This window comes from Lontra canadensis, unplaced genomic scaffold (assembly GCF_010015895.1).
Source record: "Lontra canadensis isolate GAN:19392208 unplaced genomic scaffold, GSC_riverotter_1.0 scaffold214, whole genome shotgun sequence".
Classification (NCBI taxonomy): domain Eukaryota; kingdom Metazoa; phylum Chordata; class Mammalia; order Carnivora; family Mustelidae; genus Lontra; species Lontra canadensis.
In genome coordinates, this window is record NW_022631208.1 from 334,580 (window position 1) to 362,083 (window position 27,504).

Here is a 27,504-nt window from a genome sequence, read left to right on the forward strand (position 1 = left end):
GCTCATGGATTAGAAGAATAAACATTGTTAAAATGTCTATGCTGCCCAGAGCAATCTATACTTTCAACGCCATCCTGATCAATACCATCAGCGTTTTTCAAAGTGCTGGAACAAACAATTCTAAAATTTGTATGGAACCAGAAAAGAGCCCAAATTACCAAAGAAATGTTGAAAAAGAAAAACAAAGCTGCGGGCATCACGTTTCCTGACTTCAAGCTATTATACAAAGCCATGATCACCAAGACAGCATGGTACTGGCACAAAAACAGACACATGGACTAATGGAACAGTATAGAGAGCCCAGATATGAACCCTCAAGTCTATGGTCAAATAAACTTTGGCAAAGCAGGAAAAAAAATCCAATGGAAATTCTCTTCAATAAACGGTGCTGGGAAAACTGGACAGCTATATACAGAAGAATGAAACTAGACCATTCTCTTACACCATACACAAAGATAAACTCAAAATGGATGAAAGACCTCAACGTAAGACAGGAGTCCATCAAAATCCTAGAGGAGAACATAAGCAGTAACCTCTTTGACATCAGCCACAGCAACTTCTTTCAAGACATATCTCCAAAGGCAAGGGAAACAAAAGTGAAAATGAATTTTGGAACTTCATCAAGATAAAAAGCTTCTGCACAGCAAAGGAAACAGTCAACAAAACAAAGAGACAACTCACAGAATGGGAGAAGATTTTTGCAAATGACACCACAGATAAAGGGCTGGTATTCAAGATACTTCTCAAACTGAACACCCAAAAAACAAATAATCAAGTCAAAAAATGGACAGAAGACATGAATAGACACCTCTCCAAAGAAGACATACAAATGGCTAACAGACACATGAAAAATGTTCATCATCACTAGCTACCAGGGAAATTCATATCAAAACGACACTGCGATACCAGCTTACACTAGTCAGAATGGCAAAAATTGACAAGCCAAGAAACAACAAATATTGTAGAGACTGTGGAGAAAGGGGAACCCTCTTACACTGTTGGTGAGAATGCAAGCTGCTTACAGCCACTTTGGAAAATAGTGTGGAGGTTCCTCAAAAAATTAAAAATAATAGAGCTACACTATGACCCGGCAATTGCACTACTGGGTATTTATCCCAAAGATACAGAAGTCGTAAAAAGAAGGGCCATATGCACCCCAACATTCATTGCAGGAATGGCCACAGTAGCCAAACTGTGGAAAGAGCACACATGCCCTTCAACAGATGAATGGATAAAGAAAATGTGTATTAAAAAAAAGAAGAAGAAGAAGAAGATGTGTATATTCAATGGAATATTACTCAGCCATCAGAAAGGACGAATACCTAGCTTTTGCATCACCGTGGATGGGACTAGAGGAGATTATGCTAAGTGAAATAAGTCAAGCAGAGAAAGTCAATTATCATATGGTTTCACTTATTTGTGGAACATAAGGAATAGCATGGAGGACATTAGGAGAAGGAAGGGAATAGGGAAGGAGGGGAAATCAGAGGGGGAGACAAACCATGACAGACTATGGACTTCAAGAAACAAACAGGGTTTGGAGGGTGGGGCGGATGGGTTAGCCTGGTGATGGGTATTAAGGAGGCTGTGTTGCATGGAGCACTGGGTGTTACACGCAAACAATGAATCATGGAACACTACATCAAAAACTAACTATGTACTGTATGGTGACTAACATAATTTAAAAAAAAGAAAATTCCCAGGAGCTCATCACTATGTCTTAAAAAAGCCAGAAGTCAACCCTGAAATTACCACTCAGTGTATGGCAACAAGTAATGTAAATGCTTAACAAACAACAAGCAAAAACCCAGCAAACTTAATCATTTGGAAAAAAAGCAGGGAGGGATTTCTGGTCAAGGTGGCGGAGAAGTAGCAGGCTGAGACTACTTCAGGTAGCGGGAGATCAGCTAGATAGCTTATCTAAAGATTGCAAACACCTACAAATCCAGTAGGAGATCGAAGAGAAGAAGAACAGCAATTCTAGAAACAGAAAATCAACCACTTTCTGAAAGGTAGGACTGGCGGAGAAGTGAATCCAAAGCGACGGGAAGATAGACTGCAGGGGGAGGGGCCAGGTGCCAGCAAGCGGCAGAGCAACGGAGCACAAAATCAGGACTTTTAAAAGTCTGTTCCGCTGAGGGACATCGCTCCAGAGGCTTAACCGGGGTGAAGCGCATGCGGGGTCACCGTGGCCTCAGGTCCCGCAGGGTCACAGAAGGATCGGGGGTATCTGAGTGTCGCAGAGCTTACAGGTAGTAGAACGGGGAAGCTGGCTACAGAGACAGAGCCGAGGAGTGAGCTCTGAACTCGGGGTTACTTGAACCGGTCACAGGCTCGGTCAGCTCGGAGCGCGGCCAGAGGCCAGGGTGACGGGAGTAATTGGGCGCTGTTCTCTAAGGGCTCACTGAGGAGTGGGGCCCCGGGCTCTCGGCTCCTCCGGACCAGAGACTGGGAGGCCGCCATCTTCATTCCCGTCCTCCGGAACTCTACGGAAAGCGCTCAGGGAACAAAAGCTCCCGAAAGCAAACCGGAGTGGATTACTCAGCCCGGCCCCTGGTAAGGGCGGTGCAATTCCGCCTGGGGCAAAGACACTTGAGAATCACTACAACAGGCCCCTCCCCCAGAAGATCAACAAGAAACCCAGCCAAGACCAAGTTCACCTACAAAGGAGTGCAGTTTCAATACCAAGGAGAGCGGCGGAATTCCAGAGGACAGAAAGCAAAGCACGGAACTCATGGCTTTCTCCACACGGTTCTTTAGCCTTGCAGTTAATTTAAATTTTTTTTCAATTTTTTTTCTCTTCTTCTGCTAATTTTTTTTTAACTTTTACCCCCTTTTTAACGTTTTTCACTAGTTTATCTAAATTATATATATTTTTCTTTTTTATATGTTTTCTTTATTTGTTTTCTTTTTTTAATTGTTTCTTTTTATTTTATTATTTTTTTCTTTCTGAACCTCTTTTTATCCCCTTTCTCCCCCCTCACGATTTGGGATCTATTCTGATTTGGTTAAAGCATATTTTCCTGGGGTTGTTGCCACCCTTTTAGTATTTTACTTGCTCCTTCATATACTCTTATCTGGACAAAATGACAAGGCGGAAAAATTCACCACAAAAAAAAAGAACAAGAGGCAGTACCAAAGGCTAGGGACCTAATCAATACAGACATTGGTAATATGTCAGATCTAGAGTTCAGAATGACGATTCTCAAGGTTCTAGCCGGGCTCGAAAAAGGCATGGAAGATATTAGAGAAACCCTCTCGGGAGATAGAAAAGCCCTTTCTGGAGAAATAAAAGAACTAAAATCTAACCAAGTTGAAATCAAAAAAGATATTAATGAGGTGCAATCAAAAATGGAGGCTCTCACTGCTAGGATAAATGAGGCAGAAGAAAGAATTAGCGATATAGAAGACCAAATGACAGAGAATAAAGAAGCTGAGCAAAAGAGGGACAAACATCTACTGGACCACGAGGGCAGAATTCGAGAGATAAGTGACACCATAAGACGAAACAACATTAGAATAAGTGGGATTCAGAAGAAGAAGAGAGAGGGGAGCAGAAGGTATACTGAAGAGAATTATTGGAGAGAATTACCCCAATATGGCAAAGGGAACAAGCATCAAAATCCAGGAGGTTCAGAGAACCCCCTCAAAATCAATAAGAATAGGTCCACACCCCGTCACCTAATAGTAAAATTTACAAGTCTTAGCGACAAAGAGAAAATCCTGAAAGCAGCCCAGGAAAAGAAGTCTGTAACATACAATGGTAAAAATATTAGATTGGCAGCAGACTTATCCACAGAGACCTGGCAGGCCAGAAAGAGTTGGCATGATATATTCAGAGCACTACACGAGAAAAACATGCAGCCAAGAATACTATATCCAGCTAGGCTATCTTTGAAAATAGAAGGAGAGATTAAAAGCTTCCTGGACAAACAAAAACTGAAAGAATTTGCAAACACCAAACCAGCTCCACGGGAAATATTGAAAGGGGTCCTCTAAGCAAAGAGAGACCCTAAAAGTAGTAGATCAGAAAGGAACAGAGACAATATACAATAACAGTCACCTTACAGGCAATACAGTGGCACTAAATTCATATCTCTCAATAGTTACCCTGAATGTTAATGGGCTAAATGCCCCAATCAAAAGACACAGGGTATCAGAATGGATAAAAAAACAAAACCCATCTATATGCTGCCTACAAGAAACTCATTTTAAACCCGAAGACACCTCCAGATTTAAAGTGAGGGGGTGGAAAAGAATTTACCATGCTAATGGACATCAGAAGAAAGCAGGAGTGGCAATCCTGACATCAGATCAATTAGATTTTAAGCCAGACTATAATAAGAAATGAGGAAGGACACTATATCATACTCAAAGGATCTGTCCCAACAAGAAGATCTAACAATTTTAAATATCTATGCCCCTAACGTGGGAGCAGCCAACTATATAAACCAATTAATAACAAAATCAAAGAAACACATCAACAATAATACAATAATAGTAGGGGACACTCCCCTCACTGAAATGGACAGATCATCCAAGCAAAAGATCAACAAGGAAATAAAGGCCTTAAATGACACACTGGACCAGATGGATATCACAGATATATTCAGAACATTTCATCCCAAAGCAACAGAATACACATTCTTCTCTAGTGCACATGGAACATTCTCCAGAATAGATCACATCCTCGGTCCTAAATCAGGTCTCAACTGGTATCAAAAGATTGGGATCATTCCCTACATATTTTCAGACCACAATGCTTTGAAGCTAGAACTCAATCACAAGAGGAAATTTGCAAAGAACCCAAATACGTGGAGACTAAACAGCATCTTTCTAAAGAATGAATGGGTCAACTAGGAAATTAAAGAAGAATTGAAAAAATTCATGGAAACAAATGATAATGAAAACACAACGGTTCAAAATCTGTGGGACACAACAAAGGCAGTCCTGAGAGGAAAATATATAGCGGTACAAGCCTTTCTCAAGAAACGAGAAAGGTCTCAGGTACACAACCTAACCCTACACCTAAAGCAGCTGGAGAAAGAACAAGAAAGAAACCCTAAACCCAGCAGGAGAAGAGAAATCATAAAGATCAGAGCAGAAATCAATGAAATAGAAACCAAAAAAACAATAGAACACATCAACGAAACTAGGAGCTGGTTCTTTGAAAGAATTAATAAGACTGATAAACCCCTGGCCAGACTGATCAAAAAGAAAATAGGAAGGACCCCAATAAATAAAATCATGAATGAAAGAGGAGAGATCACAACTAACACCAAAGAAATACAGACAATTATAAGAACATACTATGAGCAACTCTATGCCAACAAATTTGACAATCTGGAAGAAATGGATACATTCCTAGAGACATATAAACTACCACAACTGAACCAGGATGAAATAGAAAGCCTGAACAGACCCATAACCAGTAAGGAGATTGAAACAGTCATCAAAAATCTCCAAACAAACAAAAGCCCAGGGCCAGATGGCTTCCCGGGGGAATTCTACCAAACATTTAAAGAAGAACTAATTCCTATTCTCCTGAAACTGTTCCAAAAAATAGAAATGGAAGGAAAACTTCCAAACTCATTTTATGAGGCCAGCCTCACCTTGATCCCAAAACCTGACAAGGATCCCATCAAAAAAGAAAACTACAGACCAATATCCTTGATGAACACAGATGCGAAAATTCTCACCAAAATACTAGCCAATAGGATTCAACAGTACATTAAAAGGATTATTCACCATGACCAAGTGGGATTTATTCCAGGGCTGCAAGGTTGGTTCAACATCTGCAAATCAATCAATGGGATACAACACATTAATAAAAGAAAGAACAAGAACGTTATGATACTCTCCATAGATGCTGAAAAAGCATTTGACAAAGTACAGCATCCCTTCCTGATCAAAACTCTTCAAAGTGTAGGGATAGAGGGCACATATCTCAATATTATCAAAGCCATCTATGAAAAACCCACCGCAAATATCATTCTCAATGGAGAAAAGCTGAAAGCTTTCCCGCTAAGGTCAGGAACAAGGCAGGGATGTCCGTTATCACCACTGCTATTCAACATAGTACTAGAAGTCCTTGCCTCAGCAATCAGAAAACAAAAGGAAATTAAAGGAATCCAAATTGGCAAAGAAGAAGTCAAACTATCACTCTTCGCAGATGATATTATACTATATGTGGAAAACCCAAAAGACTCCACTCCAAAACTGCTAGAACTTATACAGGAATTCAGTAAAGTGTCAGCATATAAAATCAATGCACAGAAATCAGTTGCATTTCTCTACACCAACGACAAGACAGAAGAAAGAGAAATTAAGGAGTCCATCCCATTTACAATTGCACCCAAAACTATAAGATACCTAGGAATAAACCTAACCAAAGAGGCTAAGAATCTATACAAAGAAAACTATAAAGTACTCATGAAAGAAATTGAGGAAGACACAAAGAAATGGAAAAATGTTCCATGCTCCTGGGTTGGAAGAATAAATATTATGAAAATGTCTATTGCTACCTAAAGCAATCTACACCTTTAATGCAATTCCTATCAAAGTACCATCCATTTTTTTCAAAGAAATGGAACAAATAATCCTAAAATTTATATGGAACCAGAAAAGACCTCGAATAGCCAAAGGAATATTGAAAAAGAAAGCCAAAGTTGGTGGCATCACAATTCCGGACTTCAAGCTCTATTACAAAGCTGTCATCATCAAGACAGCATGGTACTGGCACAAAAACAGACACATAGATCAATGGAACAGAATAGAGAGCCCAGAAATAGACCCTCAACTCTATGGTCAACTAATCTTCGACAAAGCAGGAAAGACCAATGGAAAAAAAAAGACAGCCTCTTCAATAAATGGTGTTGGGAAAATTGGACAGCCACATGCAAAAAAATGAAATTTGCTCATTTCCTTACACCACACATGAAAATAGACTCAAAATGGATGAAGGACCTCAATGTGAGAAAGGAATCCATCAAAATCCTTGAGGAGAACACAGGCAGCAACCTCTTCGACCTCAGCCGCAGCAACGTCTTCTTAGGAACATCGCCAAAGGCAAGGGAAGCAAGGGCAAAAATGAACTATTGGGATTTTATCAAGATCAAAAGCTTTTGCACAGCAAAGGAAACAGTTAACAAAACCAAAAGACAACTGACAGAATGGGAGAAGATATTTGCAAACGACATATCAGATAAAGGGCTAGTGTCCAAAATCTATAAAGAACTTAGCAAACTCAACACCCAAAGAACAAATAATCCAATCAAGAAATGGGCAGAGGACATGAACAGACGTTTCTGCAAAGAAGACATCCATCTGGCCAACAGACACATGAAAAAGTGCTCCATATCACTCGGCATCAGGGAAATACAAATCAAAACAAGAATGAGGTATCACCTCACACCAGTCAGAATGGCTAAAATTAACAAGTCAGGAAATGACAGATGCTGGCGAGGATGCGGAGAAAGGGGAACCCTCCTACACTGTTGGTGGGAATGCAAGCTGGTGCAACCACTCTGGAAAACAGCATGGAGGTTCCTCAAAATGTTGAAAATAGAACTACCCTAGGACCCAGCAACTGCACTACTGGGTATTTACCCTAAAGATACAAACGTAGTGATCCAAACGGGCACATGCACCCGAATGTTTATAGCAGCAATGTCTACAATAGTCAAACTATGGAAAGAACCTAGATGTCCATCAACAGATGAATGGATAAAGAAGATGTGGTATATATACACAATGGAATACTATGCAGCCAACAAAAGAAATGAAATCTTGCCATTTGCGACGACGTGGATGGAACTAAACGGTATCACGCTTAGCGAAATAAGTCAATCGGAGAAAGACAACTATCATATGATCTCCCTGATATGAGGGAGAGGAGATGCAACATGCGGGTTAAGGGGGTAAGAGAAGAGTAAATGAAACAAGATGGGATTGGGTGGGAGACAAACCATAAGTGACTCTTAATCTCACAAAACAAACTGAGAGTTGATGGGGGGAGGGGGAATGGGGTTATGGACATTGGGGAGGGTATGTGCTATGGTGAGTGCTGTGAAATGTGTAAACCTGGTGATTCACAGACCTGTACCCCTGGGGATAAAAATATATGTTTATAAAAAATAAAATTAGAAAAAAAAAAAAAGCAGGGATGGGGGAGAGTAAGAAAAATAAAACCAGCACTAACAACTCTGCCTTTGTGCCTTGGCAAGTTCAACAAAAACAAATCCAAAGACTATAACTGGTTATTTCCCATCCTTTATTCTGTCTCTTTTCCCTCTAGTAATCACTATAACTACTAGGTATTTGTAGCATGTAATGATTCAATAGCCCATGTATGCTCAAATTTAAATCATTAGCCACTAATAATGCTATCAACATATTTATTACTGTTGTTGGTACACAACACTTTAAACACAAGGATTTTTTTTTAAGTTTTTTCTTATAATGAGCTTGTCATCCATTCGATGGAAAAAAAAAATGGAACGCATACAAAGAGTTGCTAATTAGCATTCAGTAAAAGATCTTTTTGCTTATACAGGTCTGCCTCCATAAATTTTCCAAAAGGATGTCCCTTTACAAATATAAAACATTTCATTTCATTCTCAACATGGCATGGAGACATGCAAAGTTGATATAAAGGCTCTTTCTAAATGACAACATCTCACCACCACCTCCACCAAAAAACTCAAAGTAGTTTCTAAAAAAATATAATACATTTAGGTGGAGCTTTTACATTATCTTATTTGACCCTTATAAGTCTGTGGGGTAGGCAGGTATTCCAAAGGTAAGGGTAAAAAGTCAGAGAGGCATTTAGCACCTTGCTAATCATCCCTGCAACGCTAATGATTCTCCGTATCAATTTGGTACAGAGGCTGTATGTAACCAATAGCTAGCGTCCGCATGCCCATTATTTCCCAGACACCAAAACAAAGTTAATACTAAAAGGTACCATCAAGCCACAAGGACATTAGATTCAGAATAGGAAAAAGGACAGCATAAATAAATCCCTAAAATGAAATATTTTTCTCTCAAAGGGAGAATGAAATAAAACGTACGTTTTTAATGAATCCTTTTTAAACTTATACATAAAAAACACCTGGATAAAACCAGTTGGGGTGGAGGAAATCACAGGACTGAGCTAGTAGGATGGTAAGAAAGATAAGGAGGCACAAATCTGTTTATATAAACAGTGATAACTAGTCAACTATCTTTGTTATTTATTCAATCAATATTAATTGCATAAGCCACTGTCCAAAGTACTCTAAGAAATACTACGGTGAATAGGAAAAAGTTCTGCATTCAAGTAGCTTACCTCCCAGTTGAGCAGATAATACGGACATACAGATAAAACACTCATTCACTGATTCAACATTTACTGAGTGGTTACAGGACGGCACGGTGTTTGGCACTGTGAGAAATACAAGGATGAATTAAATCCTTAGCCCTCCAGGGAGTAACATTCGGAAGAAAACACAGTTTTGCAGGCTATAAATGGAGAACATTAGAAGTGCTATAAGAGTGGTCTAAATGAAATGTTATGTGAATTCCAAAGAGGGAGAAATGATTCCCAAGTAGGGATTCCAGGAAGATAACAGGAAGTAGAAATTTGAAATAAAGGGCATGTAGGATTTGGGTACCCACTGATTAGAAGGTCAGATGTATATAAAGACAGAAACTTTGGGAAGTAAACGGAGGATGGAGGTGGCAGTGAGTACTTAAGGGTTTGGGGAGGGGACTCCCAGGTTACGTGAAGGAGTTTAGGAGGATGGACCGGGAAGTTAGATCACAGAGGGTGCTCAAATGGGAGTCTAAAAAGCTTATATGGTTTACAGAATATGAGACATAAGAAAAGGTAGAATACAGAGTATCTTAAAAGAGTTCTAAAGTCAATGATAAGAGGAAAGGAAAATTAGGTTCATAATTAGAGAAGAGATCATTCATTTAGGCTTAGAAAGGATGATATGAATCTGATAGGCTGTTTCAGATGATACAAGTTGATGAAAGCCATAATTCAAACCAGTTCAGCAACTCCTTGGTTGGTACCCTTCCTGGGAGATAGCTCAATTTTTATTTCCTCAGATATATTAACTATGAAATGACACTTGCCTGAATAAAACCAAACCTCAGGAACTAAGCCTTTAACACACACACACGCATACACACACACACAATTACATGTATCTTCCCCGCAGCCAACCCCACACACATCATTTTGGTAGGATACTTTTATTGCTGGATTTTTGTTTGTAAGTATAAAATTAACAGATGTTCAGTGCAAAAAATCCAGTCTTTTCATAGCTGTTAATTTTAATATTGACATAATGACCCACAGTATGAATGTATTAACAGTGATAACTAAAATCCTATATGAGAGCCAGTGCACCTGGAAAGTAGCCAACTGTCCAAGACCAGTCTGATCAGCCCAAAGATGATACTGGTCTTTTCAAGAATCATTTGGGGCTCTACTCCTAAAGGTCAAAGGAGACTACTTCTAAATGATCGCCAAACCTTCCCTGGAATATATGAGTTAAAGAAGCCCAAAATAATCTCTCAGGAACCAAAACAGAAACAAAACTGAACATAGTAAACACTAACACAGACTGTTGGTTGGATACTTAACATATAGGGGTGCACAGGTTTAGGCATATTCATGAACAAATTTATTTTTATCAGAGATCACCTACATTAGAATAATTTCAACCTAATGGGTTTGAATGGAATAGAACTAAACTCCGAAAATCAGTGAGTCAAATGTTGTTGGGCTTTGTATTAGAAGAGCTTTATGTCCAGGTTGAGAGCATGATATTTGAACTGAATCAGAATTGATATGAGCCTCAGCTATGGACTACGGTAACTGTGTGACCTTGGGAAAGTGGCTTAAATCTTCAAAGATTTAAGAAAATAAGGATAATACCTATGATAATTAAATATAAAAATTAATATATGAGAGACTGCCCTTAAATGGCAGTTTATTGATAATGGGCAATTATCATGGTACCAATTTATACAGAAATCTGTCCTTAAAGAATTAGTGCTTTATATTTACTTTTTTTTTAAGATTGTTTTTATTTATTTGAGAGAGAGAGAGAGAAAGAGCACAAGCAGAGGGAGCAGCAGAGGGCGAGGAGGGAAGCAGGTTCCCCGCTGAGCAGGGAGAGCCTGATGCGTGACTCCATCCCAGAACCCTGGGATCATGGCCTGAGCCAAGGGCAGATGCTTAACCATCTGAGCCACCCAGGCACCCTATATTTACTTTTTAAAATTAAAAATAAAAACATGCTCATTAAAGAAAATTTAGAAAATACTGATAAATAATAATTTTACTTCCATAGTCCAGAAATCACTAAGTTTATGAATTTTCAAAAGCATCTTTAGGACCTGGCTCTATTTTTTTTTTTTTTTAATGGATCAGACTTTTTTTAAAATGGGAAGTAAAACATGTGTTTCTATCACAGAATTATAAACACCTTCAGTTTCATTTTCTGATTTCTATCCCTTGGGGTGAGAAAAAGCAAAGCAAACAAGGTATGGTGCTATCTTGAATGCTCTACAATGTATCATATTTATTCTTTTTTTTCAGAGACCAAGAGAGAACATGCAGGGGTGGGGCAGAGGGAGAGAGGAGAGACAATCTTCAGTTGCCTCCATGAGTTCATGACCTGAGCTGAAATCAAGAGGCAGATGCTTAACAGACTGAACCACCCAGGCACCCCTCATATTTATTCTTTAAAGCTCATCTCCACCAAGTGTTTTACAATCCTTTCATGTCCATCTCTTTGTCCTTTGAGAGACCTGGTATCATGGGGTTTAGATTTCTCATTTAGCACTTTTCACACTGAACGGTAGTTCTTTTCTTAGCAGCCATTTGTTCTTTTGCCCTTCCCCTTGTTCTACAGTCTATAGCCGGGGTTTCTAACCTAAGAACTGTGAACCTCCTGAAATGACACATAAAACAGTGTTTCTGTAGATACAAATACATCTTCCTGGAGAGAACCCATGTATTGATCAACCTCAAAAAAGTTCTGAGTATCAAAAAAGGTATGGAACTCTGGTCTAGGGAACATATTTGTGGTTTAATTACCCTTGGATCTTCTACAGTGCTTAGCATCTATCTTTATATGGACAAATATTTGTTGATTTGAAATTTTATTAATAAAGCATAAAGTCAATACTGGATATATAAAATTTATCTATCTAAAATAGATTTTCCTCATATATTTTTCTCATTCATCATTTCCTCATCTTTTTTTTTTTTAAAGATGTTTTTTATTTATTTGACAGAGAGAGATCACAAGTAGGCAGAGAGGCAGGCAGAGAAAGAAGGGGAAGCAGGCTCCCTGCTGAGCACAGAGTCCGATGCGGGGCTCGATCCCAGAACCCTGAGACCATGACCTGAGCTGAAGGTAGAGGCTTTAACCCACTGAGCCACCCAGGTGCCCCATCATTTCCTCATCTTAACATAAAAAATATTGTTTCTGAAAGAATAGTGGTTATCAGGGTTTAGTGAGAAGAGGAAATGAAGAGTTATTGTTTAACAAATACAGAATTTCAGTTTGGGAAGATGAGAAAGTTTGGAGTTGGATGGTGGTGATGGCTGCACAACAATACGAATGTACTCAATACTACTGACCTGCTAAGTTTTACCACCACTACAACAACAAAAAAGCCCTGCTTTTTATTATCAGATGATATTAATGACCTATTTGTTACAGGGCAGACTCTTCATCAACAGAAAGGAATAAAGAAATATTACTGGTTAAATTTTAGCATATAAGAAATAAATCTTAACCTCAATCCACACACTGTTGATTTTAGAGTATAAGCACAAATAAAAATAGGGTGACATAATCTTAAATCCTGTCCAAATACAGGGGCTGTTATTTGAGTAAACAAAGGTAAATTGCTTGGGGATATCAGTTTATCTGTGTGAAGTAAATTAAATTTTTTCAATGTACCAAGTCACTATTCAGGGAACAGACAATAATTTAGCCCAATTGTACCAATATATTATCCACATAATACTGTAAGCATTTTGGAAGTCTGCAACAGGCATTTCAAGGTGTCTGGAGCACATTTTATTCAATAAACATTTAGTGAGTATTCTTAGGATTCAAAAATATACAAATCCCAAAACTACTGGAAAAAAAAAAAGATTATCTAGTACGCTGATTACAAAAAAGATGTATTCAACTACTTTTGTTATTTCAATTTACTCTCATTTCATTACTTTCTAGCTTGCTTCACCAAAGAAAAAGTCTCAGACTCAGGTAAGGTAATAAATGTATTTAAATATCAAAAATAGTCATGTTACTGCCTTTTGAGGCAGCGTCAAAAAAAATTCATTTTAATGATGTTGTATTGATATTTCCAATCAATGTGTATAACTTATCAAAAGCTATATTCTAAACCTTTTGATGATTGTCAGTAATATTTCTTGGTTATTTATTACCAATAGATATTATATTTGTAATGACATTTTAAAATTTCATTATTTTCCCAAAGTCCTTATATATGAGAGAGATTTACAATTATTTCTCCACTGGAATTTAGGAAAATCCTTGGAAACAGATTCAACATAAAAGTTAACTATTGAATTAAATTCTGTATCACGGAAAAGATATCCACTACCATAATGAAAAACTGGGTAGTTGATGTAAAGCTAATATGTCTATTGTTCTCTTAAGGTTAGCATTAAATAATTAGCTGAATATAAAATTTTCCCATGCTTGTATTTACCAAAAAACAAATTTCCCTAATATTTACTCACATTCAGTATTTACTCAATAAATATTTACTGAGTGCCTGCCATGGAGCAGGCACTATGCTGTCACTGCAGGACAGCTGTGAGCCAGTCATGTTCTACCCAAGCAATATTTAAGTGTTATTGTTTTTCTAGAACACAGATTTATATCACCACCTTTTCAAAATGTCTTTATGTTTTTGTAAACACACTCATTCTGGTAATATTTTGAAAAATTTAATTTATGAATCTGATCTCTAAATAAAAATTTATGAATAACTATTTTTGAAGACATAAAAATGTTTGCCTGTCATAAAGTTTTTCTATATGGCAATAGCAAAACAATAAAGACAGCACAAATTACTTTAAGGTTTAAGATTACCTGAAATGGGAATATTCTGTGTGACTGATAACTGCACATCTCCAGTTCCTGGTGGCAAGTCAACAACTAAATAGTTGAGTTGGCCCCAATCTACCTAAAAACCAAGATGAAACAAATAATTTCACTGTATAACAATTACCGTGAATAGTGATATGAACAAAAATAAATGTATTAATAACCAAATCTAAAATAATAGTTTTCACTTAAACCATTACCATCAGGGACTATGTTGAAGGTTAAGGATAATTGAATAAATGAGAGACACTTCCCGGCTCCAGAAGACCTTCTCTGAATGAAAAGGTTAAATTTCCCAATGACCACTCCCCTCTTACCCTACCCTCAACACACACATACACACACACACACAAAAGGTGAACCCATTCCACAGTGGGCTTCTATTCAGGACCATTACTTTATTTTCATTAGGAATAGCCTAGGAAGGCCTTAGCTTTGTGTCCTTGGATTTTGTGGTACAGCATTTCCTATTGAAGATCCTAATATAACTGTTTATGAACTTTTTCCTTCATAAAACACACTAATAATGATAAGCAAAACTTAGGAAAAATTTAGAAACATAACTAGACTTCCAATACTATTAACATTTTGATTATTTCCTTCCGGGCATCTTTCTAGGTATCTTTACCTAGAAAATTCAGCTATATTACCAAGTTCTTAAGGCTCAGCCTCAGATTAGATAGGTCTTAAGGGCTCCTCAGACTCTTTTCTCCTGAGATGGCTACTCCCTCTGAGTAAACAGTCTCAGTGAATAGCCCTATGTTCTTCTCATTTGCCAAAGGTGGAAGCTTGGAATCATATTTAACTCCTCCCTTTCTCTCACTAGCCCCAGTCACTTATTCTACCTTCTGAAAATCTCTCAAGTGTATATACTTATCTCTTTCCCCATTGCCAAGAACCCAATAGAGAACACAACCATGTATCACCAAAGCTTCCCAACCAGACTCTCCACTTTGACACTGTCCACCCAGCCTGTTCCTAACACTGCTGAAAAATGGTCCATCTAAAATACAAGTCTGATAGTGCCACTTTTTTGTTTAAAATTCTTCAATTGCCTTCAGGATAAAATCTGAGCTGAAGCTCCAGAACACTCTGCCTGGTCTTCTTCACCTGCTAATTGATCCTCACTCTTCAGATCCCAGCTTGAAAGTCACTTCCCTTAACTTCCATTAGATTAGATATGGTGTTCCTTCTAGGTACTTCTCCTAATCATTCATTCATTCAATCATTCACCCATTGAATGTTTCAGTACCTACTACATATTAGGCATTAAGTTAGGTACTAATAACTAAATGGTTCCATGGTCTCTAACTGCACAGAATTTATCATATAGAAGGAGACAGATATCAAGCATATAATGAAATAACCTCTGCAAAGGAAAGAGGTTAGTAAATGTAAGCAAGTGAAAGAAGATCAACATAGCTAGAGAGCAATGGTTCATTCATCTATTAACACATATATTCAACACATATTTATTGAGAATTAATTGGGTACCAGGCACTGTTGCAGGTGATGGGGATAGAGCAGCGGACAAAACAAAGTCCCAGCCTTTCCACTGCCACTGTGGAATGAGTGAGGGAGTCAGGCAGACAAACAGAAAGACAAATCAGAAGGTACAAAGTGCTATGAAGAAAGTAAGTTCCTTTACTATAAAAAATTACTTGGTTCTTAATTCAGATATATAGATTAAATAGAAAGAGATATGTTAAAAACCTCTTTAATATCTGAATTTCTGAGAGCAAGTAGTAAGAATTCAGAAAGCAAAGGATTTATCAAAGAACTGCTCTTTTTAAAAAAAAAGATTTTCTTTATTTATTTGAGAGAGAGAAAGCGTGCAAGAACACTAGCCGGGGGTGGGGGGAGACAGACAAGCAGACTCCCTGCTGAGCAGGGAACCCGAGATATGGGGCTCCATCCCAGGACCCTGAGATCATGACCTGAGCCGAAAGCAGATGCTTAACCAACTAAACCAACCAGGTACCCCAAGAATTTTTTTTTTAATCTCTTTGATTCCCAAGGTCAAATGGTAAAGATACACTTATACAGTAGGGAATAATAATAGAATGGTGGTGGAAGGTACTACTTTAAAGTGAATGAAGTCAGAAAATAACTAAAGCAGTTGACTGAAAGAAACAAAGCTTTCCAGGCAGAAGCAATAGCAAGTGCAAAAAAGGTTCTAACCAGTGAGGGTCTGCTTTGCAAATTCAAGGAATAGCTAGGAGGTCAGTATAGCATTTCTAAAACAGCACCTCCACCCCCAACTATCAATCTCTCTCCTTCTCTGACTTTGTTTTTCTTCAAAACATTTATCAGTATCTGACATTATATATTAACTTGTCTTTTAGGAATTTTATAATATTTCTCAAACACAAGTATTTGATAACTGACTGAATGACATATTTTAAAACAATGATGAAATGATGAATATAAAGCAGCTCATTTTCATTTTAGGGCTCCTTGGTTTGAAAAATAGTTACCCCAAACTTACCCAGGGCCATCATCTATGAAACTATCTATAAAAAAGATTAAGGATACTCTTCATTTTATATCCTCTACACTGAAACTCTTAGCACTGGCAGACTGACAAGCCTCTGCACTTCAGAGAACATCAAATGACTGGTGCCAACAATTTATCATTGTTGTTCCCTGGCATTTAATCATATTTATCACACTGGCTCCAATTTCTTATTTCTTTAAGGAGAACTGCTATTAGGGTTCCAAGGAACTAAAAATACGTCACTGTTAAGACAATTTCAGATGACATTTAAATGAAAAAATGATTCTGGTCCAGCACCTTGATCACACACAGGAGGCATTCCACAAAGGCATGCAGACTTGAACTCAAGTCAGTATGTGAATTCCAGTCCTACAGCAGTCACTAGTACTAACACTACAATATACTGGCTGCCAGCAAGTTCCAGTTCTCTTCTAAAAGAGTAAGCAAAGCATTGGTTTTAGAGTGATTTGGGTCTTCTTTAGATTCTACTTAGTGTTTGTTTATTCTTATAAGCTGTGTGTTACTAAATGCAGGTAAATAAGTACTAGCAAAATACCCGGGTACCTCATTTAGTAAAAACCAGTGGCGGATCCCACTGGGATTCTGTGTGGCCTGAAGCATATACAATTTGTGTAATCCCTTCTACGAATAAGAATACAAAATTATAGCACCTGGGTGGCTCAATCATTAAGCGTCTGCCTTTGGCTCAAGTCATGATCCCAGGGTCCTGGGATCAAGCCCCGCATCAGACTCCTTGCTCGGTGGGAAGCCTGCTTCTTCCTCTCCCACTCCCCCTGCTTGTGTTCCCTCTCTGGCTTTTTCTCTGTCAAATAAATAAATAAAATCTTAAAAAAAAAAAAAAGAATACAAAATTATAAAGGCAAACTTAGGTATAAAAATAAATATTTATTTAGAACGTGACAAGAAATCACCCTAAAATGCTGAAGCTTTAGAGATTCAAGTTTCTTTCTCTGAGATCTCTTGAATAACATAAATGATTACATAGAAATGCTTCCTGACTGCAACCTGCTTCCTCTCTCCACCTGGAGCATTCTACAACTCCCAGCATCCCACAGGAACCCACGTAAGCATGGAATCTGGAGTTTAAACTTCATTAGCCTCATGGCAACCTCACCTCTGGTAAAACTCTCTCAGGCTCCAGACTAAAAGGATTCCATCAATACAGAGTAAATCAGTCTACAAGCAGAGTTACCAAGGTAGCTCAGAGATGCCATGCAGGTAAAGAGGTGGCACTACAGCAGAGAATTCAGTAATGTGGTTGGGAAGTCAAACATGTGCATCAAATCTGAAGTGGAAGATGCCTCAGGGGCTCAGTCAGGCTTCTGAAACTTGGTTTTGGCTCAGGTCATGGGATCTTAGGGTCATGGGATTGAGCTCCGCATGGGGCTCAGCAATAAGTCTGATTGAGATTCTCTCCCCACCCTCTCCCTTCTGCTCTGCTTCTCCATTTGTTGGTACTTATGTACACACTCTCTCTCTAAAATAAATAAATAAATATACTCTTTAAAAAATAATCTGAAGGGGAACACAAATTGCATAATGGGAGGATCAAAAACAATACCAATGATCAACAATATCAATGGTCAGACATCTGTGCAAGATGTCTCCCTTATACAATAACATATAACCTCTAAAGGGTTTGAGATAATGGGATTTTGGTATCCAAATATAGTGGAGTCACTGAGCTTTTGTCCAAAGCCATTTAAACAACATTAGAACATCGTTTTTTCATCTGTCCCATAGATACATATGCAGTTGTAAATTGTTACATCACCTCCACTTATGTTATTGCCTTTCTTTTATTGCTCTTTCACTTTATTAAAATATTCAACACTTGAAAGTTATGCCACCAGGAGTAATTTCCAAATCTGTGTTAAGTTATTTTCTTTTCTTTTTCTGGGGGGGAGGTCAACCTTATGAAGGGAAACTATTCCCAACTAGCACTAATTGGGGTCATTTTAGGCTGATAGTCCTTCTCCAAACAATAGTTGATAATTTATATTCAAAATAATGCTTGATAATCTGTAAGTAAAAAACTGGAATAAAGGCAATTCCCTCCTTTCTGAGGAGATAAAAGTGTATCTTCTATGTGGGTAGATAAAGTAATTTATCTTTTTCAGAACATTAGTTATGGAGAGTGTGGTGCTATAAATGGGAAAAGAACATGGGCCACTTTCTTCCATGGGAACTTCTGTTAAGAAGCTGACTGAAGCAGCAGCAATCCGGCCTCACTCTAGAGGACACTGGGAGCTTAAGTGCAAGTAGGTTGAGCTCTAAGTATGAAAAGAAAGAGCCCACAAATGCATTCCATCTTTGGCTTCCTAGCTGGCTCAAGCAGTTTACCACAGTCAGCCTCTAGGGTAGCAGTTTCCATCATCATCACTAGACAATTTAAGTACCACAGGGTCAACATACGCTTCTCCAAAGCAAAGATGAAATGTCCCAGAAATCTTAGGTCTGCTAGCAAGGCCAATATGAGCCAGATGAAGATAACATCAGTTGGGGAGACCCTGGGCCCTGTGGAATCAGGGAGGAAAATCATTGCCAAGAAAGAGAGGCAGAGCTATAGCCTGATGGAGTAAAAGTAGTGGCCAAGAAGAATTAAACTCCCAAGGGCAAGGAAAAAGGTGTAACTAAAGAACAAATAGAGAAATCAAAAAGCAAGATAAATGGGAAAAAATCTAGATTGAATAATTAAAAGTGGGCTGTGTACAGGCAGCCCATTTATAAGGCGCTGATTCCGTAAGTGAGAAGGCCAATTCTTAAAGTTAGTTGAGCTGGGCCAGACACTGTCTGTTCCCTTCCAATCTGCTCTTAATTACTTCTGTAGAGTTGGGTTTTGACTCTTATGCCTACTTTGACTCATAATTAGTAGATCTCAAGGTGGTGTTCCTATGTCTGATTCTGGCCATGTATCTGTTGCTACATCTGTCCTATGACTAAGTTCTTCCATCTGTCTCTGATTTCCTGGTTCTCCAACTCTAGTTAGGCACAGTACTACCCAAATAGGAAACAGAACAATACTTGTGCTTTGCTTGGAATCCCAGACATGAAACCATGCCACTACTAGGATAGGACAGGAGATGCAGCTAACCTTATCTCAGGCCCATGGACAAATTGTCAGGCAAATTACCAAGCTCCCAGGATTTTCAATTCAACTAACTTCCAGGTTTTTACTGGGCCTTCAAGTTCTAAAAATTCTAGGGTACTTATTTTTTTATACATAGCTATTTCCCCAACTTCAGTGTAAGATCCCTGAAGGAAGAGTCTATTCTTTATTAATCTCTGGAATCTGCCTCCACATCCAATCTCCTCATAATGCCTAGTCAGTTTTCCATCAACATCCACGGAGTGATTCTATGAGTCAAGTTGCCCTTTACAATTTTATATCACTAAAATTAAAATTTGCCATGTGAGGCACCTTTTATATACAAATAAACCTAAAATAGAACATAGAGTGGTTCTCTCTAAATCTGAACCATATTTTTGCTCCGTCCAGTGGCCTATTCATAAAATCATACAATATTTTATTTTGGTTACAAGAAGAAAATTGCTACGGAAGTGGATTTAGATATAAATACTACAATAGGAATAAAATCTGAATAGCAAAAGATTTCTACTTGAGTTGATGGGCTTACTGAATTGTGAAAAAAAAATAAAATATAATAAATTTAACCATGAAGATTATTTTGATGAGATAGCTGACCCAATTATAAAATAAGAAAAAAATTATTCAAGTTATAATGATACAAATGTTTTCCCTAATATATCCACATCTTTTAGATGATAAAGTTCTCTAATCCATTTTCACATATGTTCCTTTCTATAAGTAAAGGTGTATGTGTGAGTGCTGGCAGGCGAGACAGGAAGATACCTGAATAAATACCTCCAAGGTACTACCAACCCAAGCTACAGCAGTAATGTTCTGAGAGCAAAGAGAAGAGAAACTTTACTCTTCATCTTTTCCTTAAATCATCTCTTGTTTTCTCAGTTGGTTTAGCAGAGGTCTAGGGCAGACTGGCCCTGACAACATGGAGACAGCATCAATTCAAAGAAGACTTCTTGTCTAAAAGTGGATATATGCATCAATCTCTGGTAACTCTGTACCCAGTTTCTGAAATAATATTTAAAAGATTATCCAATTCCCAGGCCAGCCCACAGATGCCCATGTAAATCCATACTACAGCTAAAACAGTAAAACCTCACAACATAAAAACAATGACACTACCACAAAAGAAAGAGTATTTTAGTTCATTATGGGACTATCTCTCTAAGTTTTCTAGAGTCCTGCTGTAGGCCAACTGCTAATACATACCGATGTACATAACCTAGAAGCAGAGCTTAGTGAAGGACAGGCCTGGTACCCAAAAAAAAAAACCCTAAAATATTATAAACCTGAGAATCAAGATATTTTATTTTTAAAAAATTGCTTAAAAAAATTTAAAACTCTTCCCATACACCCAAAGGCTGGAACCGCAGAATTTCTTTTTTTAAAGTAGGAGTAATAAATCACTTTATTAACATAATTTGGTATAGTTTATAAAATACATTTATATATGTAGTACTTTCTTTAACATGGAAAACTATAATATTCTTTAAAAGAATATTCTTAGAAAAAAAACACTGTAGTGGCCCCTGGGTGGCTCGGTGGGTTAAGCCTCTGCCTTCGGCTCAAGTCATGATCTCAGGGTCCTGGGATCGAGCCCCAAATCGGGCTCTCTGCTCAGCAGGGAGCCTGCTTCCTCCTCTCTCTGCCTGCCTCTCTGCCTACTTGTGATCTCTATCTGTCAAATAAATAAATAAAATCTTAAAAAAAAAAAAGAAAGAAAAAAACACTGTATTGGGGGAGAATTCAAGGTCCTAAAGGAGCAGGATTATAGCTGCCATAAAAGCTGCAAGGAGCCTCACTAAGAGAATGCACAGTCATTGTCCAGTTATTAAGGATATAGAAATTGGGGGTATTTGCTCCAGGAGACCAGCCTGCCCAAGGCACTAGCCAGGAATAATGTGAAGAGCTGCCCCTGTTGTGTTTATTTAGTTCAGTTACTCGCCATGTGAAGTCCTACTTTAGAGCCTTAGTCTATCAGGGGGAACTGGACCAGTGAAGAGGGAAGAGGTGGAGAGTAGGTCTATAGGTAGGTAAAGGAGAGCAGGGGGAAAAGAACTATTAGTGAGAGCTTATTATTAGACAGGCACAAATACTTTTTACAGACATGATTACAAAATACTATAAAAGAGGCATTATGATCACTATTTTACAGATAAAAATACTAAGGATTAGAGAAGTTAAGAAAGTTGCCCAAGGTCAAGCTGTTGGTAAGTGGTGGAGTGGTGATACAAATCCTGATCTGTGCGACTCAAGTCATATTCCCAGTCTCCCACAGAACGGGGTACAGCATCACTATTCTCTAAGCCCCTGAAGAGTTCTGCTAGCAAAACTAATTACCACAAGAACATATTAACTTTTCTGTATCACTTCTTCAGTGTAAAATAAAATAGATATATAAAACGAAGTTTACAGACCCAGAGAAAATTATTTACTTAGATAATAGAAGTAAGAAATAGAAGAATTCATTCACTTCCTCTATTTTTTTCCTTTTCTGGTTAATTATAATGTTTCTTTTACTTCTGAGATTTTTTTTATGGTATGTCATAGTTCGTATTCTTTGCTTATATGATCCTTTAAAAGTGTTTTACGTTACAGAGCAAGGGTCTAGTAACCATAGAAATGTTAACTATAAATTTCCTTTGAGCTGTTAAAGAATAATTTAGCTTTCGATAATCTACTATTAAATTTTGGTTTTATTTTAAATCAATAAACATAATTCAACCATTTATACAAAAGAATTATGTGGAGTAATTGTTTAAATCAAAGTAAATAACTTATAGAGACTAAAAAGAGAAAGTAAATAAAGATTTTTTTTAAAATACCTACAGATTTTGAACATAATATTTTTGAAACTGGATCAGATTTTATTCTAAAAATTTACAGATCTAAATCATATCAAGTAGGAAACCAACTGTGAGAAACTGTAGTTCCATATGCCATTGTATTTTAAGTGTGAGCTACTATAATGCAGCTTTTGGGTTTTAAATTCTGGTTCAGAAATTATCACAATGTTTAAAAAAAAAAAAAAACAGCACTGTAAAGAAGGAGTTCGGCAAAAATCTAGACTATGAATCTAGCTGAGTACAGAAAAGAATCCAGATACCTACTCATCAAATAAAAGGGTTTTAGTTTGATAATTGGCATATCTAAATTCCAATCATCTTTGTTCCTAATTAGCTATATAACCATGGGTCAGAGAATTAACCTCAGTTAAACTGGACCTCAGTTTTCTCAATAGTAAAATAAAGTGTTTTACACTAAATTTCTTTCCAACTACTTAAAAAAAAATTGTGACTATGATTTACTTGTTTCAATTGAAAAATATTTATGAGGCATTTTATATGGAAAAGTGAATAAAAGCTATTTTTATCCCAAAGCATCAAAATAACAAAACAAGCTCCTTTTTTCCCCAAAAAGGGGATATTTTATATAAAAACAAAAAAACTAGTGGTGCTTGGGTGGCTCAGTGTGTTAAAGCCTCTGCCTTCGGCTCGGGTCACGATCTCAGGGTCCTGGGATCGGGCCCCGCATCAGACTCTCTGCCTGTCTCTGCCTACTCATGATCTCTCTCTCTCTGTGTCAAATAAATAAATAAAATCTTAAAAAAAAAAAAAACCTAAATGTTACTTGTTATACTGAATAAATTTTATAGTGATCATATTGCCTTTAGAAAATTAAGCTGAATTTTTCAAAGAACTTATATTTAAAATTGTACTGAACTACAATCTACTCTGATTGCCATCCTAAAATACCTCATCCTAGCTCATCTAGAAATTAATGTGTTATATCTATATAAAATGTCATAATTTACAAGATCGATACAATCCTGAAAAGTTGTGGAAGGGATTGTCACTGAGGTGAGGAACAGGAAGGAATTCAATCACAAACCCTTAAAGGTTGAGAAGTCTAATCTAACTTTCCAAATAATATAAAACTTCTTTCTATAAACACTCATGATAGCAATATATATACTCAGCCAATAAAAGAAAGCTCAAATCATTCCAATGCTTATTACACACTCAAATACAAATTTGGATCAATAAAAGGATAGAAGAAAATTGTCACTTAAGAATCTTTCTTATCCAGTGATAGACAGATTAAGGAAGATGTAGTATGGAATGCAATATTACGCAGTCAGAAAATCTGCGTAAAAAAAAAATGAGATCTTGCCATTTGAGACAACATGGGTGGGCCTAGAGGGTATTATGGTAAGTGAAATGAGACAGACCATATGATTTCATTTATATGTAGAATTCAAAAACAAAAAAAAATAAAAAATAAAAACAAAACAAATGAATAAACAAACAAAAAACAGAATTAGACCTATAAACATAGAGAACAAATGATTATCAGAGGAGAGGAAGGTAGGGGGCTGAGCAAAATAAGTAAAGGGGAGTGGGAAATACAAGCTTCCAGTTATGGAATAAATAAGTCATGGAAATAAAAGGCACAGCATAAGGAATATAGGCAATAATAAGTAATATGATGCATAGGGACAGATGGTAGTTACACTTGTGGTGAACAGAGCATAATGTATAAACTTGTTGTATACCTGAAAGTAACATAACACTGCACCTCAACTATACTAAAAAAAAAAAAAAAAAAAAAAAAAAAATTTTTTTTTAAATATTTCCAGGACACCTGGATGGCTGCCAGTTAAGTGTCTGCCGTTGGCTAAGGTCATGATCCCTGGGTCCTGGAATGCAGCCCCTGTCATTGGGCTCCTCTCTTGCTCCCTCTGCCCCTCCCCCCACTCAAACCCTCTCCTGCTTTCTCTCACTCTCCCTCAAATAAATACATAATCTCAAAAAAAAAAAAAAATCCTTTTTTTTTTTTTTTTTGCTACATGTGAGACTGGATTACTTCTGATTTACTTATCACTCATACTATATAACTTCAGATATGCTTTCTCTTCTGATTTGTTTTTAGTTGCCATGGGAATTGGTATTTATAAGAACTCCCCCTTTTAAAAACATGAATGAGTATCTACTAAATTATAAAAATTTAACTTGAAAATGCAGAAATATATCTTAGCTTTTTATTTTTATTTTTTTAAAAGATAAAAAATATCTGACAGAGAGAGAAAGATCACAAGTAGGCAGAGAGGCAGGCAGAGAGAGAGAGAGGGAGGGAAGAAGGCTCCCTGCTGAGCAGAGAGCCCGATGCGGGGCTCGTTCCCAGGATCCTGAGATCATGACCTGAGCCAAAGGCAGAGGCTTTAACCCACTGAGCCACCCAGGCGCCCCAACTGCTGTATTTTCAAATAGAAAAGAAATCAGCAAAGTTTCAGTAATAGGCATAAGGATTGTGGGAAAGGGTCAATAAACAGCTAATCAGAAAGTCAGATATCAAGGTATTATTATTAATTCATTATTTGAACGCAGCCAAGGGCTCAACTTCTCTGTGTCCCTGTCCCTTCATTTTACAAGAGTATAAACACAGAATTACAGAGCTTGAAAGGACCTCGGAGATTATCTTGCCCACTGCTCTTATTTTACAGATAAAGAAAATGAAACTAAGAAGTCAAATGTCTTGCCCAAAACTTACTCCACAAAATAGGGATAATAAAAAAAACCTTTGTCCACTTTATAGAGGTTTTTATCTGAAGAGGAAATGAGATCATAGATTTAAAAAAGGTGGCACTGGGTAATTAAGCAATAGTATTAACACTGAAAAAAATCAAAGGGAAGCTTGTCTTATCATAAAGTCAAAATTTAAATTTCTCTCAATGAGCATACCATGTTTATTCTTTTAACTAAATGCTAAGAAAATATTTGCCCATTTCTGAGGTCACCACATTCCAAAATGATTGAAATAAGTAACTTAAAAATATCTTTTCCATATGCCTAGATGACATAAGCAGTTAAATAGCTTTTTGCAAATTAAAGGAAAATTTCTCATGAGCAAATACTACTAAGCATGAAAATATTCAGTCACAACACAATTTAAAAATATGTAAATGACTAAAAATAAGGGCAAAGAAGTGAGCAGAAAAGAAGTCATACATGTTGTTTGAACGTATTAAATTTCTACATTTTAGTGACCTCTACCTTGTTCCTGTTAAGTAGACCTGCCATCTACAAAGCTATAGAGAAAAACAAAAATATACTGTTATAAATGACTTCCTAATGAGAACTAAATAACGCAGCAGCTTTAAACTATAACTACTTTTAGCACAAAGGATTTTGAGAAAAATTAAGGAATACATTTATGAGAATAGAGATGGAGATGATACAGATAATAGATGGGAAACAGGTTTGAGGATTGGGGAAAAAATAAACACATAAAACCACCTAATTCCCATCTCATCAGCTTCAGCAATTTCCAACTTCCTAAACTACATAATTACTTCAGAAGTACCCAAAAGACATCTAAGAAACCTGAGATCACTAAATTGCAAAGAAATAGGAAAATGGACCGAATTTTATGCATCTCATTAAAAGACCATTAAAAGAGCAGCTGTTCCTTCATTCTCATTTAAGCACACTGGTCATTATATCTAGGCTTGTTCGTAATAATCTTGTACCCTGATGAGCAAGTGAACATAGCAATGTATCTAGAAGTTGTTCTTACCTGAAAAGGTATCTAGTGTGCTCACATTTATCTTAATATTATAGATCACACATTAATATACATGCTTAAAGACAGACTATACACAAGCAAGTACAGAGGATAATTCTTACAAGGTTTAACTCTAAGAAATTAATACTAACATTTACATGTGCCCACCACTGTTCTAGACACTAAGAATGCGCAATGAACAAGAAACCTGAAGTTTCTGCCCTCGTGAAGCTGGGAAAAGAGGACAATAAGCAAACCACTTAGTACATCACTTGTCATCTTGATGAAAGTCATCTTTCTAGATCTCACTTTGCTCTCTATACAACTAGAAAGGTAATATTACCTAGCTAAGTATCATCATAACCTTCTCAAACAAAAATTATGCCCCAAACCCATAAATCAATAGGACTTGAACTCCAATATTCCCTGCTCTATCCCTGCCTCCAGTGGCACGTACATAACAGAATGCAGACCAGTGTCTGAGGTGTAAGCCACGCTACAAAACAGAAGAAAAATAATTGGATCATGGTGAAACTCAACACAGATCTGTGTTCTATATATAAACTAACTACTTAGTAAGTGATGGTTTCTCAAATAAGATAATAATGATAAATATAGATTATTTGGAATATATTTTCTCAGTCTTAGTTTCAGTACCAGTGTCCAGATAAGTCATTTTTATTTCAAATATGTTTCAAATATCATGGCTGCCAGTTTAAAAATCTTTGTTATCAATTAGATTAATATTAATCAGACTATGATTTTAAGCCACATTTTAATATGATAATCTTGTTTTTCCTACAGTTGGAAGAAATAATTTTATATGATGTATCCAAACTTTTGAAGAATTGCATGAAAACAGGCATAGTCTGACATTTGAGTCTCATATTTAAAACTGCAAACCAGATGGGTGCCTGGGTGGTTCAGTCGGTTAAGCCTCTGACTCCCGGTTTTGGCTCAGGTCATGATCTCATCGTCATGAGATAGAACCCCACGTCAGCCTCCATGCTCAACACAGAGTCTTCTGGGGATTCTCTCTCTCTCCCTCTGCCCCTTCCTGTACCTGTGTGTGTGCTCTTTCTCCCCTAAATAAATAAATCTTAAAAAAAAAAAAATAAAAGTGCAAACTAGTTGTAAATGAACAAACAAAATTAAAGGTTGAT

The 27,504-nt window shown here is 37.1% G+C and overlaps 1 protein-coding gene and 1 long non-coding RNA gene across 5 annotated transcripts in view; one reads left to right on the top strand and one right to left on the bottom strand.

Annotated features, from left to right (window-relative positions):
• Positions 1–27,504, bottom strand: part of NUBPL (nucleotide binding protein like) — a 212,309-nt gene that overhangs the window by 45,146 nt on the left and 139,659 nt on the right. For all 3 annotated transcript variants that reach the window (XM_032848885.1, XM_032848884.1, XM_032848886.1), the window contains one exon: positions 14,139–14,232. In XM_032848885.1, coding sequence (XP_032704776.1) covers positions 14,139–14,232 — 94 coding nt within the window. The remainder of the gene's footprint in view (positions 1–14,138; positions 14,233–27,504) is intronic.
• On the top strand, positions 11,515–27,242 carry LOC116861950. Of its 2 annotated transcripts, XR_004381573.1 has the most exons (4): positions 11,515–11,541; positions 13,251–13,283; positions 26,521–26,674; positions 27,146–27,242. It is a non-coding gene; the product is annotated as an uncharacterized LOC116861950 (long non-coding RNA). The 2 variants fall into 2 exon arrangements; XR_004381572.1 differs by lacking the exons at positions 11,515–11,541; positions 13,251–13,283 and adding an exon at positions 21,950–21,987.